Below are 16,717 nucleotides of genomic sequence, written 5' to 3'. Positions count from 1 at the left end.
CATGCCAAAGATTTATAGAAATCGTGATAATATTGTGGAATATCATGACTGTTACAAAGACTCAGTAGATCAGAGTACAGAGCTTTCGACACAGGAACCGGTTCGTTGTAAGCTACTTGTAATTCAGGAAGAGTTGCAGATTCAGCTGTAGAATACGTAGAAACAACGTCTAAACGTGTAAATTTCTCTAAGATGTCACCATTATGTTTTACTCGTATTTCGGTGTTAATAAATATATATTATCTGCGACATTTAAGTACATGTCATTTACTAAGAAAGCCATCGCAACTGCTAAGGCACAGGCACAAGATAAATTATATGAATCCCTGAACAGCCCGCCGGGACAAAAACGCCTGTTCCGTATAGCAAGAGAGAGAGAAAGGAATGCAAGAGATGTAAACCACATCAAGTGTATTAAAGACGATGAAGGAAATGTATTGGCGGATGATAATGATATTAAACAGCATACGATAGGGTTCCGAGGAAGGTTTTGTGGTGGGCTTTGAAAGTGAAAGGAGTGCCTGGGAAATACCTGCAGCTTATTCGTGCTATATATTGTCGAGCCAATACACATATCCAGTCCGCTGTTGGCGATAGTGACAGGTTTGGTGTCTCGGTAGGCCTACACCAGGGTTCGGCTTTAAGTCCGTATCTCTTCCTCCTGGTAATGGATGCGCTAACATCAGACATACAGGAGGAAGCACCCTGGTGTATGCTTTATGCTGATGACATCGTGCTTGTCGGGGAGGATGAATGCGAGGTGCAGAGCAGGTTGGAAAAATGGCGAGATAAATTGGAGAGAGCTGGTCTTAAAATCAGCAGAACCAAAACTGAACATTTGTTCTGCGATTTTGGTGGTCCGACCAGCTTTTCTCCAATCACTTTAAATGGTGTTGACCTACCAACCTGCTCCGATTTTAAGTACCTCGGTTCACTCGTCCAATACGATGGTGGTGTTGACCGGGATGTGAAAAGCCGAATAAATGCAGATTGGATGAAATGGCGACATGTCACCGGTGTGACTTGTGATCCAAGAATGCCACCCAAGCTTAAGGGACAGATCTACAAGTCAATCGTAAGACCTGTCTTATTGTACGGATCTGAATGTTGGGCCACCAAGGTTTCGGATGAAAGAAGATTGCATGTAGCTGAGATGCGTATGCTAAGATGGATGTGTGGTGTGACAAGAAAAGATAAAGTTAAGAATGTGCATATCAGAGGAAGTTTGAAAGTAGCGCCAGTTATCGAGAAATTGAGGAGCAGAAGGTTAGCGTGGTTTGGACATGTTATGCGGAGGGATGATAATCATATAAACAAAAAAGTAATGAGATTGAATGTGGATGGCTATAAAGGTAGAGGAAGACCAAAGAAAGTATGGATGGATTGTGTGAAAGAGGATATGCGTAAGAAGGGGGTAAATTCAGATATGACGTCTGATAGAGATGTATGGAGGAGTAGTACATACTGTGCCGACCCTCCATAGGGATAAGGGCAGGTTGATGATGATGATGATTTAAGTACATGTCATTTGTAAAATATCAGAAAACAAAAATTTTGACACAGGTACATTAATTCGAATCATGAACAGATGACTATAAAATTGTAAAATAATTATTGTAGATTATTATCTTCAGTAATACAAATAAAATAACTATAGTTTGGTAGTCTTGTGCGTGATTTAATATTTGCTGCCATTGAGTAACGACTCAACGATAGTTTAGTAGGTACAGCAATGTTTAGTGCGAATCTGTTAACATCAAAGTAGGTACAGTAATGTATAGTGCGTTTAATGTTTACATGTTTTATTCCCTGGAAGAAAGCCGTAATTACAATTGCTGGTCTAAAATTGAAACAAAAATTTCACTTTCAACATAACCGTATTGTTCCAGTAATATTTTTCTAAACGTTTACCAGGAACAAACAATTAATGTACAAAGTGATTTTTCTATTTTTGTCATTTTTCATCAGAATTAAGTAAAAAAAATATATAAGGTGTATTTAGGTCCGTAGATACCGAATCTGACTTAACCCGAAGACTGTCGCAATATCCATTGCGACATTATTCCAACTACCCATCGATTTCTTTTACTCGTGAATTTTATCAACGTAGCGTACATACGGATATACGATTTTTGACAAGGATTAATACCGACAAGGTAGTCAAAAATTGTTTGATTATCTTGTCAGTTTCTTTGACACGTTATGTCAAAAATCATTTTTGTATTATCGAACATTTTTTTAATAGTGCCAAGCGATTAATTACTACTTATTGTAACTGTATCAATCTTGAAAATTGACAATTATATCAGAGCTTTTTCCTTTTACTTCAATATTGCCTTTGCAACAGATTTGTGTTAACTTTTACGTCAACAATGTGTTAATAATTTCTAATGAACAGAGCTCCTAGAAATACCTTTATTACACAAGCCTAAAATAGTTTTTACTAAAGTTTTTACTGTGTGGTAAAATGATAACTACTTGTCATAGATGCTTCATCTTCAAACCAATTATTATGAAGCAACTCCAATAAGAAAAGGATGTAACAATTCGCTCATTATTATTCCATTTAAATAAAAATTCAAGTACACTGACATAATAGACAATTATCCTTTTTTTTAACATATTCAAGTTGCTTTATAAATAAAGTTCACTCGGTCCGATGTTAGCTTGGAAACGCAGTTAAAAACCGACTAAGCAACGTAATGGTGTAATTACTTATCATTAAAGTTGCAAGAATTCCGAGGTGAACTCGATGAATGCGAGTTCTAACCAACCTCACAACTAAACAAGACTAGCCTCGTAAATACTTATATAAAAATAATATAAACATTAAGAAAAGATGAGACATAAACTAATGAAGAAGTTAAAGAAGCGAAACGTTAAAATCATGCTGTAAAATTTCAAATAATTAAGGTTATTAAAGTACAATTACCTATTGTATAGCACTGTACGGTTAAAGAAGATTAGAAATAAAATTACGAGTCCAGGCAATATTTTAATATGTCAATAAACTAAGCTGTAACTTTCGACTTTCATTAGTTTTCTTGTTTGAATTTAAAACATAAGACTACAAGTGTACCTAAATAAGTAAACGCAAGATTAGGAAGTGCCAAAACAGCGTGCAAGATACATGCATGCATGAAAGGAAAATATTCTCACGTTTTCCATAAGAATCATTTCGTCTATGGATGTCATGCTGACAGTACTGTGACGTTGTGGATGCGTCAGTTTCAGCTGTAATTCCTAGTTGGCCTACATATCGCGCACGTGGTTAATTGCCTCATTGCTACCAGAACAGTCATGCGACGCCGACCTATACTCTAATTGACCACGCCCTCGATTTCGGAATATTATATAAGTACATCAATCGAATTGACATATACGCATGACGTTTTGGTGTCAATGCCGCGAAAAAATCGTAACGTTACGATGTTGCCATACCGTTATTTATTCACGCTCTTTTTTGCCTTTGATTAATGTCGCTTTAATTACTGTAAATATATAGTCATTTATTTTAAACATAATGAATGATTAAAAATATTTGATTTCGCTTTTTTTTTGTTATTCCTCAATTATTTTTATTTAATATCCTAGACCATTCAATCAATTGCCAGTATTTTTATAAATATTTATATTATCTTTGATCCCGTTTTCATGGCTATTCAAAGATATTGTATTGCATTGCATATCTATTAATAACCGTTCTCTTCGGTTCAACGGTCACGAAATCCAATATTCTGACAGATTAAACGTCTTTATTTACGGTTACGCCGGATGAAAACGTTCAGTATCGATGACTAACTCAAATCCGAGCTTCGTATCTTTTTGTGCAAACTCTGAGTCAGAGATTGAGGAAGTGGAACAAGAAAGTTATGTTACACAATTATTAAATTAATTCATGCGCTCTAAACTATGTCAGTTTAAAAACAAAATAAAAATGCACTGGTAAAATATAAGGTAATTAAGTGATAAATATCGCATCCTTTATTAAAAGTGATTATAATTTATTACGTGAATTATTAAACTCGATCAATAAATTGTTTACGAGGACGCATACGTCTTGATCTTTTATACAGAGAGCGAATTGAAGTCGAAAATTATCAGTTAAGATTTCTTAATACATCAATGAGTTGTATCTCAATTATTCATCTTACTTAAATATTCTCTCACATCTTTGGTGAAACTAGGAAGTGAGAGAGTATGAGATATGCGACAAATTGTTTGGAGGCCTCGCGGTGAGGTCGCCGCGCGAAGGTTGCCGGACACAATAGCCTCTGATCGGCCACGGATAGCCGGTTATTGTCTCCCTCCTTTTATTCACAACATACACATGGTTAAATATAAAAACAAAAGTTTAAATCTTTGCTAATATTACCAAATTCGTATTCCAATATTTTTGACAACTTTAATCCATGTTCAAACAATTTTTAATCCACGTACTACTTCCGCACTCAAAGTCCTAAAGTGATATCTCAAATTAAATCCACGATAAGTCTCCTTTAATTAGCAATTAACGAACGAACGAAAAGCTGAAATAACTTCTTCATAAAAGGAAAAGGCGAGTGTAATGACATTTTGCTTTGAATTTATCTTTACGCAACCAAGGCTCATTTGAAATCGCAACGCGTATTTCAATTTACTACGCACACAAACATCGCTTAGATATTCTATGTTCTATCTAAACGTTCTGTACTACGCATCATAGATTTCACATAAATACTCATAAGTACTTAAAATTTACACCAATTTAATCCGATGTAAACAAATTCTTGTTCATATTAACTTTTAAAAAACCAAAAACTTGTATTGAATTGAGGAAAATAAAGACGTTTAATGCAACGCAACGCAATTGAACTAGCGAACGGACACAACTTTAACCCACAAATTACCCCCGGCGCAGCGCGGCGGTGCCATTTTGTCTATAACCGATATCCAATTAAACAAGATCTCTCAAACTTGTATACTACGTATCTGTATTAGCAAGACACGGTTCAACGTAAACTGGTATAACAAATATGGTGTAGTTTTTGTAAACAAAATAAAGTCACAATATTTATGGCAAATTACGCGACGACGACACTTGCATTAGTTGCAAAGAGAATTTATTCTTTTTATAGTTTTTTTTATGTCTACAGCTAATTAAAATTTAAAGTATTATATGTGAATATTCTTTCGTTAATTGTTTGCAATTATGTATATTGCGTTGCCTATTACCTAATTTCGTAGTAAGTGACGTTTAGAACATTATATAAATATTTATAACTTACATTGTAGAGGTTTTATGTAACTTCTGTTATCTGAACACGAACGCATAACTATCTAATCTGTATGTATTCAACGGAATGCACTTCTTTTCGTAAATTGGAACATTTGACTCAAACATCCGGTATAAAAGAATATTTTTCAAAATCAAACATTTCAATTTATATTCATTCAGCCTTTACTTATTAAAACGTACTTCAGAGACAGGTTTAATGTTTATTTTATGTTTTATTTAATACTCAACAGCTTACAGCTATATTTTGTGAAATAAACTGTTTTGTTTACAAAACATAACCAATCCCTTTTAATATCAGATTGTTTTTTTTATCGTAGTACCTTTAAAAGGCTTAATATAGTCATTACTCATTTAATATATAGAGAACCGCTTACAATCTTGCCTTTATATTAACAAGTATCAAGACATGTTAATCCAACCACACCAGTTGTCGTTTAAATAAACGCTAGTTATTAGCATATAGCGTATGTAGTAGTTTAACATTTTGCATTCGTGTTGGCTCGCACCACGCAGTGGGTGGCGCTGCCGAGCAGTCTGGCCGGAGTTAGTATGCGTCGACCTTAAACCATCTTTCCACTAGACGAATAACTGCAAACGACTTCTGACTGTGCAATGTTTGTTAACGTTTTACTGCTCATCAGAGCTGTGATCGTAAGTGGCTAGGTGCTAGTGGGAAAAGGGTGTTTGTCGTCGAATTTTGTATGCGTGATGACACGGATACTTGACCTAAGGGCCTTGCCACCTTGCTTGGTTGAGCGATTAAATTCACTACCTTACTTCTCCGAAATAACTATTAGTTTCCAGTTAAAATAATTTTAAACCTCTTAAGTATTATAACCTGTTGATGATAATGGTGATCGGTAAAATTCTATCATATATTTTATTTTCATCAAAATTTACAAAAAATAATGTATATTTAAAAGATATATTCACAAATAATTCCATGTAATGCAAATGGTCATTAAAAGACAAGAAAAGTTGATATTACGTACCTTTACGAGCATTTAATTGTATTTGAAACACTATAAAAGTATATTGTTATCTCAATTTTGTCAAGAAAACTGAGAGGTATGGCAATATGTTTTTGTATGGGTGTTTCGACAATGTATACCCACTGTAATATACTTCGATTCGCGATCATTGGCTAGGAAGATGTCACGATTACCGCAAAGAACCGTTTTCAACACAATAGTACATGCAAACTCGTGTTGTACACTGAGTAGGTGTTTTCCCACAAGCAAAGTCAAGTATAGATCATAGTAAAATGAATGTATCGTTTTAATGTAATAACTAGCGGTCGCCCGTGACTTTATCTGCGCAGAATTTTAAAAAGTAACCTTATAGGCCGGCGTGATGCATGCAGGTTTTGTACTTAAAAGATGTTATAAGTACGAGAGCGGACTTTTCGGTTTATTGATTAAGTTAAAACAAGACTGAATGTTAAGGAAATCAAGAAGCATTAAGTTAAGTCATTAAGTTCTCATTTAAGTTTGTTATAACTAAATATATAATAAGGTACTCAAAACGTTGAACAAATCAACGGTCTATAAATACTTGCGCTCTACCGCAAACTTACTCGTTAAACTCCGGTTCCCATGCGAAACGAGATCGGCCACTTAATAACTTTATTACAAAGCGGGTATGAATCAGCGGAGCCCTAGGGCGCCGGCGGCTCGTTACCGGAGCTCCGCCGTCGCATCTTTACCGCACGCCCTGTAGAACTGGTCGGACGCGCCTCCCAACTAACCATCTCGTAGGGAACCGTATAATTTTCTAAGTACATATTTTTATTCTTTATGAATACAAATAGGTACAAGATTTTTTTTTTCATTTAATCTTTCAAAGATGTATAGATTCAATGTGTTTAAGTAAAATTTAATGTAACTAAATTGACGTATGTTTACGATAAGGTATATATATAGTATATAAATATTTGAAAAGTTACTAGTTGACTTACGCCTTTTAATTTAAGGATTTATAAAGTAATTTCTTAGAAACCAACTTTTCTTTTGCGTAACGCTAATGTTCACATACTATTAAAGCACTCGACACTGACTCAATCCGCTAAGGCAGAGCCATAAACAAGAAATTTATTTATTAAATACTCTTAATCATTCATTAGTTATTTCTATAGTTTCTGGAAATAATTTTTAATGACATGGTTTTATTATTTAACCAGAGATCCCAAGGGAACCGGTCTCGTTTTCGGGGCAATGCTAACTCGCCCACACACGAAGGACTAATCACCTAATTTCCTCGATCCTTAGAACCCAATGCAGATTTTTGCAATATCAATCATTATTCTTGTGGTTTCGAATTAAATTACACACCGTTAAATTTTAAATGAATATAAATTTTTTATTTTAATAATAGTTTTGCACTCAGAATTTCTGATATATTTGATGAATAAATTTCTAAAAATCTTTGCAGTTGATCTGATTTTATTAACTGGCTGACTGGCTAGTTAAAAAAAGTTCCGTTATGAATTATAAAATTATGTTAAAATAACAAAATTGATATTGTTATACACCATCTTTTATAAAATTTAGTAAGACAGCGAAATAAGCTTTTACAAAGCCGCGAATGACTCTTAAGCTTAGCGGCTGTCTGTTTTACTTAATAGCCGTCTCAGAGCACTTAACAACCAGAGAGAAAGAGGTTAACTACGTTATATAGCTTTAAGGAGCCACGCTATAGCAGTATAACGTTTTTAACGGTAAACTATTATCCGTTTATTTAACCATAAACTATTCTTTTTTTTATTTTACTTATCAGAAATTTGGTAGTAATTATTAAGTTAATTGCTTACCTTTGCTAAATTTTAATGAGACTGAAACGATAATAAAGTTTGCTTTTTTATGAATTGCTGCAATGACTTGATATCTGATTATGATTCTTAACCTGTTTGTACCGTTAATTTTAGGTTCTGGGCGTCTGGTAAACGGCGATGACTTCACTTAATTTTGATGATTTCGTCTACTCTATTAAAATTTGTGACAGTTTTCTTTTAACTTTTTATAATAAGTAATTTTAATTTGTCATTTCATAATTTTCATGTTAAAATTAGCATGTATCATAGTATAGTGTTAGAGTTCGCAAGTTTGTCTAAGTAAGATGTTTTCTTGGAATCAGTCTATTACTTAAGTGGTCTGGGCTCGACCACCTGCTCGGCCACACCGAGTCAGTTAATCTCGCCTGGCAACACCGCCCCTTAGTTAAAAAACACGTGAAATATGTAAATTCACTCATATTACCTTCTGCCATACTCAGTCATTAGTGTGCGATTGAGAAATAACTTGTAAGCAAATTGCGCCGCTTACTGTCTATAGGTTAGGAAATAAATTTAAAAATAAACTTGCGAAAGTTAAAATGAATTGTTTAATTAATATTCCATTGCGAAAGACGTTTTCTGTCCGCGATTCATATAAGTTTTCGTATCAGTAAACATACAGGAACGTCGTGATGAATTAAATCGTTCATTAGATTAATTAAGATAACTTTAGTCTGTGACCGGGGCCGGTTGTCAAAAGCTTTACTTCTTGTTAAGGATGGTAGACACCGCTAAGTGGCAGACGGCGTGTGGTCTGCGCTAGGTAATGCCAGCTCTCGCATGATTTATAAGTGTAGGCCAGTGATTACGCTGTCTTCCCGCGCCGCCACCACGTCGCCCCCGCGCCGCCGCCGCGCCGGCTGCTCGCCGACGATTACGCATCGCTTGCGACACTCCCGTTCAATCAGTGAATGGATAAATCGATTGTAATCTTTTAAAACGATTTTGTGAAATTCTCCGATTTCGATATTGGTTATCTGTTAAATCTAAAATCATCGCTATAAACAGGCGCTTTTTCTCGAAAGTCGTTTACGAATAAACGGTTATCGTTGTCGCGGGAACAATGAGTTTTCTTTACAACTTTCACTGCGAAGAGTGAATTTATTTTTATCTGAAATAATAAGGTTTATGAAATTTATGTCACAAATAACAGTTGTTTATTTAGGAAACATACATCATCTCCTTTTATAAATAGCCAAGTTATATCAGTAGAATTGGTAAGAGTAAATTTATGTGCGTGTGTAAGTCTATTTCTGACTGCAATCACAAACACTTTGTTTCATCTTAGAGGTAATTTCGAGTTTACTGTGCTTACGAAACATGGAGTGCACTTGCAACTCGTCATTTGATTTTACTTACTTAAGCGCCTGCACAACAAACGTAATCTGTGACTATGCTATGAAGAGCCAAGCCATTCCCTTGTAGCAATATATATTTTTTTAAATATGAGGTGATTTTATTAACATTTCTTTTAACCATACCAATTAAACTCTAGGCTTGTGCTAGAACATGGTTTACGGCGAATGGCGTGATTCGAACTTTCGGCCACGTGAAGTCTTAGCCTAATTAGGCTAACTTCAAATGCCTTTCGTTTGTAACTTGCTAATATTAAAAAAGAGATGTACGGAAGGAATTGTAAGAATGTTATTATTGTTGCAGATGCATCTAAGCTCAGTGGTGGTGGCGTTCGCAGCAGTGTGCGCGCTGGCGCCCGGCGCGGCCGCGTCGCCCGCCCCCACGCACCACGTGGCGCGCCGCTCCTTCTTCAAGTTGCAGTGCAAGGGCATCTACGACGCCTCCATCTTCGCCCGCCTCGACCGCATCTGCGACGACTGCTACAACCTCTTCCGGGAGCCCTCTCTCTACAATCTCTGCAGGTATACATCTATCTAGTACCATGATAATTAGATATTGTGTTGTCATTTGTTTTATTTTAATTTTGTTTTTTTTCAATCGCAAATTTTCAATGCTGGCAACACTGCATTTTTCATGCGAATGTCAATTAAAGTCATTGACAGTTTTGACAGATGTTCGATGTTACCATGTAAAGTTACTCAGATACTACTATCGCTTTTTTTTAAATCTGCCAACATATCGCAGATGAGGCGATTTCGATGAAAATTTGCGATGTTTTGATAAACATTTGTTAAACTTGTGTATGTTTCGTTGGGGCACAGGAAAGACTGTTTCACGACAGATTACTTCAAGGGCTGCGTTGAAGTACTGCAAGAAACTGACCAGCTCGAACTCTTCAAGGAGTACATTAAAAAGTTACACGGGGCCGATCCAAAGATTTAGGTACCATAGAGTTTTTTTAGACCTTCCTTACCTATCTATCCTTTCTCGGTTATGGCGCAATAATAATTGTCTAAAGTTCCTTATGCAGTAAAACTAGTACAATTGTAATATTTAAACTAAATTTGTTTTTTTTTTCCATTCACCAAGATCACAATAACATTGTTTTTGCTTAAATGTTTTAATACAGTTAATATTCTTTCTTCATTCTTCATTAATCAGATTAACGAAAAAAAAATACGTTTCGTCATATTTCTGTGTTCTTTCCAAGTGGGCGATTACCGTCTTCTTAGAATAACGCATGTTAATAGTGCAAAAAAGTAAAATTAAATAGAATAAAATCTCGGAATAATCTAGTTCCGTATCAAAGAATCTGGTTTGCACGTGAAAACTTGTATTAATACGCATATGGGAACTTGTAGGTGACAGATGATTACTATTGCATTCGACGCCTTTCCAATCACCTTTTTTTAACTGAACCTTAGTTCTTTTATTTTCGGGGATCAACTAAAAGCTTTTGGGTGCTTATAACTTGAAATCTTCCTTCTTACGCAGCACGAGCCTTTCTTTGTAACTAATCGCACTACACGTAAATTTATTAATAACAATATAAATTGCATGAATTAAAGCTATAAATTCTAGCAAAGGTATTCGGCATACTTACGACATTTAAATAGAGGGTCAGGTAAGTTAGCTAAAAGAGAGAGCAAAGTTAGAAAACTTTGTGCGTAGTTCATAGTTATATTGCAAGTATTCAATTTGTTTAATCGCTGACGCAAATAGGCTGGTAAGATTCTTCAGATGCGAAGTCATGCATACCACATGCGGTCAAGTTTATAATCCAAAGAACAATAATTATGTAGAAGTTTTTTTTGTGGCTTTCTTAATCTACCGAAATGTATCCTGAAAAATATCGAAATAAGTATATTTTAAAATTAATAATAAACCAGAATTGGGAGAAAAGGTAAATTAATATTTACTTGACCAGGAACCGCTTTTTTTATGTAACATATAATTTTATATTTGCAAATTGCAGACTACAATGTATCTACAATTGTCACGAACAATTTAAAATAAGAAATAAAGTAATTAGTTTCTTCATTATATTTTAAGAGATTGCTTTGTAGTCGCTCAAATGAGATTTTTTAATGATAATAAACATCAAAGAATAAAGACATCTCAAACTGTTCTGGACAATTTTTTCTCAAGACAAACAATTCGTTTGCATTTGCCTACGATAATGTTATCATTTATATTTAGGAATTTCCTGTCCTTTTGTCTAGAAAATGATTATTTAACGATGCCACTTGTACTTGCGTCTACTTCTATTTGTACACTTTATTTATCGCATTGGAATGAGAGCTTGCTACTGTAAATAACACACATTCTTTTTTCAAAAACTTAACGAGCTTTTTTCTTCTTTTATAACCTATACTTTTTATGGTTTAGGATAAGGAGTTAAATATATTGGACTAAAATGTGTGTTTTACGTTTTCAGGCAGGAATGTTTTCAGTCAAAATACTTCGATGGTTGTGTGGAGACTCTGCTACTCACGGACGAAAAGGAGGAAATTGAACAACTGGTCGACTATCTCGGCAAACGTTAAGCTACCCCCAGCTCGCCGGACACCTCGCGATATACAAACGACATGTACCCGACCGAGTCGAAACACCACCGTCTCAGAGTAATCTACGACCATCGCAACGGTCACCGTGACTCCACCGCTTCGCCAACAAAAAGCAGAAACGACTGTCGACTTCCTCCGCACCGACGTCTGCTTTCTATCCTCAACGTATTCTAGTCTTTACCGCGACATAAAATTTATTTATGTTTGCAACTAATTATAATGTTATCATAATTTGTGTTAGATAATGTGTATACAATGTTAAGTATATTTTGTCTATTTAATAGTTTAGATGGAAAAAATGCAAATTTTTGTATTAGTCGATGTTGTAAGCTTCTATCGACCTACAGATATGTAAAGTACATTAAACATTTATTTTTATTTTATACACCTCCCAACCTTTTTAATTATCACATAAATCTGGAGCAGACTATCCCGGTATGATGCTGGCCATCTCATCCGATTTGTCTTTGAAAAAAAAACAACAATACTTTCCGACTGAAGTCATTTTAGATACACTGCTACGCATTCCAAGCACAGTATTTAAAAACGCTTTTTACTTTTAGATTTTGGTTTCCTTGATTAACATTGCCTTTTATTACTGACGGTATTATATTATGTATTATACAATGATTTAGTGTTTGTAAACATGTAAATATATAAATCGATCGAACAAAATGTAAGCAGTCCGCATTTAATTCAACAATGTCTGTCATCTATGTTTTTTTTTCTATAAAACCATTATTTTTTATTCTGTGCGATAAGCATTTAAAATTTTTGACAAACCAATTAATTAATTTTGATTAAATACAAAATTAATATATAACAAAACATGACTTGTTGAATTTGTTGTGTGACATGTGTACTATTATTATTTTTTATTTTAATGATATTTAGTTTTAATTGCACATTTTGTATTTAATGCATCACATATGCTTATTTTTACTTGAGCCATATTGGTAACCTTCGCGTCACATCAACGAAGCAAAGGACATACGTGACTAATATCGAAATGTTAACATTTTTGGTAAGTCTTGACAGTAACTGGCAACACTAGAAAAAAACATTGTCTCTGGTATAGCCTTTGCTTCGATTATTTTTTGGTTGTATCTGCGAAGTTCAGTTTTAAGCGATATATTATATGATTTAATTAGTTTTTAAGTATTTATAAAGATTTATTTTTTTTGTATACTTTCGAACTATTTATTATTTTGTTACTTTTAACGGTTTATTTATTATGAAAGAAATAAACCGGTATTGCATGCGACCGTAGTACCAGTGATTACGTAAAAAAAATTGTTTAATCTTTCCTCGTTCGCATATTTCTGATATATTCTGTAAGTTGCGGTTTATACTTACTTTGCTGTAAATTAGTTTTGCCAAAACTCTTCTCTGTGTTCGAATCTCAGCTATTTATAGATTTCTTTTAGCGTTTCTTAACATTACCTGTGTTACAACAGATTATAAAGTGTAAAAATTGTTTTTTTCATGACAAATTGCAATGAGCCTACTCACACATCTGCCATGTATAAAAAATGGTGCCAATAATTGACCCAAGAAACTAGTTTTAACGAATTTAACTAATATATTTAGACTTGTTATAACAATTTATAGGAACTGTGAAGATATTGTATTGAATTAGTGAAATATTATTCTATTTGTATAAATTTTATATAAAACAGCTAAGAAACGCTACGGGTTCCACGAAATATATCACATTTTGAAAATGATTACTGTCTATTAATAATTATCCTTACATCCCACACATTTAACATAATAATTAGAATGTTTTGATAAGTTAACAGCACAAATTAGCTGCCAACTTCGAATAACCTAACTTTTTAGTGATCATCTGTGGGTTGCCAGCTTTCAAATAAAAAATGAATTAATCTCAGTTACGTACATGTTACGTACTCTATTATTAATACATCATTATAGAATTCAAATACTTTTAAATTAGATACATAAACATGCATGAAGTAGATGATGCACGAGTTTAATAATTATTATGTGCTACGTATACTTGTTGCGTGTATTTGTAGACGTGTCTGTGTTTACATATTAATAATCACAAGTGACGTACGAAACGTACGATTCAATTTACACATATGTGCATCGGATAAAGCTATCGAAGTATTATCTAACAACTTCTTCGATATAGTAAACTAGCTTTTACCCACGACTCCGTCCGCGCGGAATAAAAAAAAATAGAAAACAGGGTAAAAATTATCCTATGTCCGTTTCCTGGATCTAAGCTACCTGCCCACTAATTTTCAGTCAAATCGATTCAGCCGTACTTGAGTTATAAATAGTGTAACTAACACGACTTTCTTTTATATATATAGATAAGCACAAAATCATAGATAAAGTGCACACTTGCTTCCTACGAAGCAGAATCTGTGTCAAAATTTTGACAGCTGTCAAAAAGTTTTCTTGCATTCTGGCAACTTTTATCGAAATTTGAAAGAAATAAAAAGCGAACGTCGTAAAACATACCTTTATTCGTTAATTTCTTAAATTCTTATGTTACAAACATTTAATAACATTGGTGTGCGTGGTAACAGACAGAAAGACATTTAAAAGGCGGTTCAATTTCCAATAAAGCTACAAATAACGTACAATCCAATCGATACTATTTAAAAGGTTATACATAAAAAAATTTAGTACATTAAATACTGCATTGTCCAAAAAAAAACAAATTTTAATTTCTCTATTGAGAAATACGTCAAACTAATATAAAAACATAACCAAACCAGTCTTTTTCAATCACTCGATAATCGTATACTTTCAATGTAATATGAAAATCTATCACGACTTAAACCTAGTTAGGGTAAACAGGTATAACTTTTAACGTCTCCAAATCTATGGCCAATACTAAAATACTAATCACAAGAAATATTTTTTTACACATTTCGTAGAATAACATGATATTTTATTTATACTTTACTAATGAAATGTTTTACATATAGAACTATATATCACATGGCACGAGAATTTTTTCACCGAAAATATTTTTTTATTTAATACATGTCGTTAAAATAAATATTATGTTAGATGAATATGCATTTAAATTAGTCATAACATATGACACAGTTTTACATTCAAAATTAAAAATATTGACAGCTAGCATATTTCCGCGGGAAAATAATAGCGCAAAGATAAAAAAATTTCAAAGACTATTTATTGCAGAGCGGACGGAAATGTCTAATCTATGGGTTATCAATTGTTTATGAGTAAATTAATAAAATTCTTGTATAAAAATACAAATAGTTAACTGCAAATAAAAATTTACAATAGCTTTTATATTCATCTAATATTTGGGTTATGACCTGTATAAATTTAATTTATTAACTAGTACTGTACATGTATAAATCTCATATGTTCCTAATAACCGCTTTACTATGTAGAAAAATATAGCTACATACAAATTTGTTTAGGAAAGTACGAAATGGCTAACTAATGTTGACTAAAAGAAGATGCTTGCTTATTAAAAAGGTGGTTGTAATTCAATCTATTAAAATGATGGCACCAACGTAATATTTTCTGAAAATTTTATTTAAAATTGGAGATTATTTGATTTAATAATAATAATTAGTGAGAAGAGTAGTTTATTAAAAAATATTTCAACACATTTAATTGCAAGTATTCATATTTATCCGACATCATATGAGTTAAAACTTTTAAAACTCTTGCTGCCACTCACATTGATTTAGTGATCACACTTAGTGTAGATTTCATACTAAAGCTGCACTAAAAGTCTTCTTTAGTAACAAATTAACGACTGACAGGAGTAAATCTAATCTACTTACTTGAGTTAAAAGTCATCTAAACAGAAGTCGAAATGATCCTCCATAACTTTATATTGATCACTGGAAAACGTCATGCACTTAGGGCACTTGTACATCTGGAATATAATAACGAAGGAAATATAAGAAAAAAATAAAATACAATATTTAAAGTTAGTTACACAACACTGCGACCGTGGGCTTACATTATCGAAACAGCCATACCAAAAAAAAATGCCTGTGCCAAAAAACCTGATGTTGACTGTCTCGGTAATATATTTCCAGTATTAAGATAATATGCGGAACAAAATAAGGGAGAAGATACACTGGCACGTTAACTATTTTATATTGAAAAAATGCTCACAAAATCAACATTTTTTCGTTTAGTATTCATGCGATTTGGAGGTTATATAATTGTTATAGCATTCAATTGTCCACACGAGTATTAACTTAAAGAAAAAATTACGTGCAAAAACACGAACAGACAAAACTTGTACAGTCACAGACACAAATTATAAACAAGATATTTGTCGATGGTACCGACGTGGGTAAAACAAAAAAAATTGTTTTTATTTTTAACTAAACTTAGAGGTAGTTTTTACCAAAGAGCTCTTAGTTTAGTTAATAACATGCACTAAAAAATACACATTTACAGATGTAAACGTGTATTTTTTGGAAGAAAAAGGTCTATATGGCCTATTTGCTTATATGTTTGAAACTTTAAGAGCCTCTTCTGAAATGTTAATTTGCACATTGGCTCTTATCCGCGAAACTCACCGACCTCTTTCTTACTAAAGAAATATGTTTCAATTTGATGGTTTTATTAACTTACATAGAAACGGCTAAAACACTCACGTATATATATCTGGTGTCGTCACCGACTAGTTTCGAGCCCTTCGGGGGC

The 16,717-nt window shown here is 33.5% G+C and overlaps 1 protein-coding gene across 2 annotated transcripts in view; it reads left to right on the top strand.

Moving 5' to 3' along the window:
• Positions 1–12,715, top strand: part of LOC106715846 (ion transport peptide-like) — a 53,931-nt gene extending 41,216 nt beyond the window's left edge. For both annotated transcript variants that reach the window (XM_045681725.1, XM_014509201.2), the window contains exons 2-4: positions 9,768–9,985; positions 10,286–10,406; positions 11,902–12,715. In XM_045681725.1, the coding sequence (XP_045537681.1) occupies positions 9,768–9,985; positions 10,286–10,406 (339 nt within the window). In that variant the 3' untranslated portion in view covers positions 11,902–12,715. The remainder of the gene's footprint in view (positions 1–9,767; positions 9,986–10,285; positions 10,407–11,901) is intronic.
• Positions 12,716–16,717: the final 4,002 nt, after the last annotated feature.

The sequence above is a fragment of the Papilio machaon genome, chromosome 16, assembly GCF_912999745.1.
Source record: "Papilio machaon chromosome 16, ilPapMach1.1, whole genome shotgun sequence".
NCBI lineage: Eukaryota > Metazoa > Arthropoda > Insecta > Lepidoptera > Papilionidae > Papilio > Papilio machaon.
Note: the sequence above shows the minus strand (reverse complement) of the source record. Positions and strands in the feature narration are given on the sequence as shown.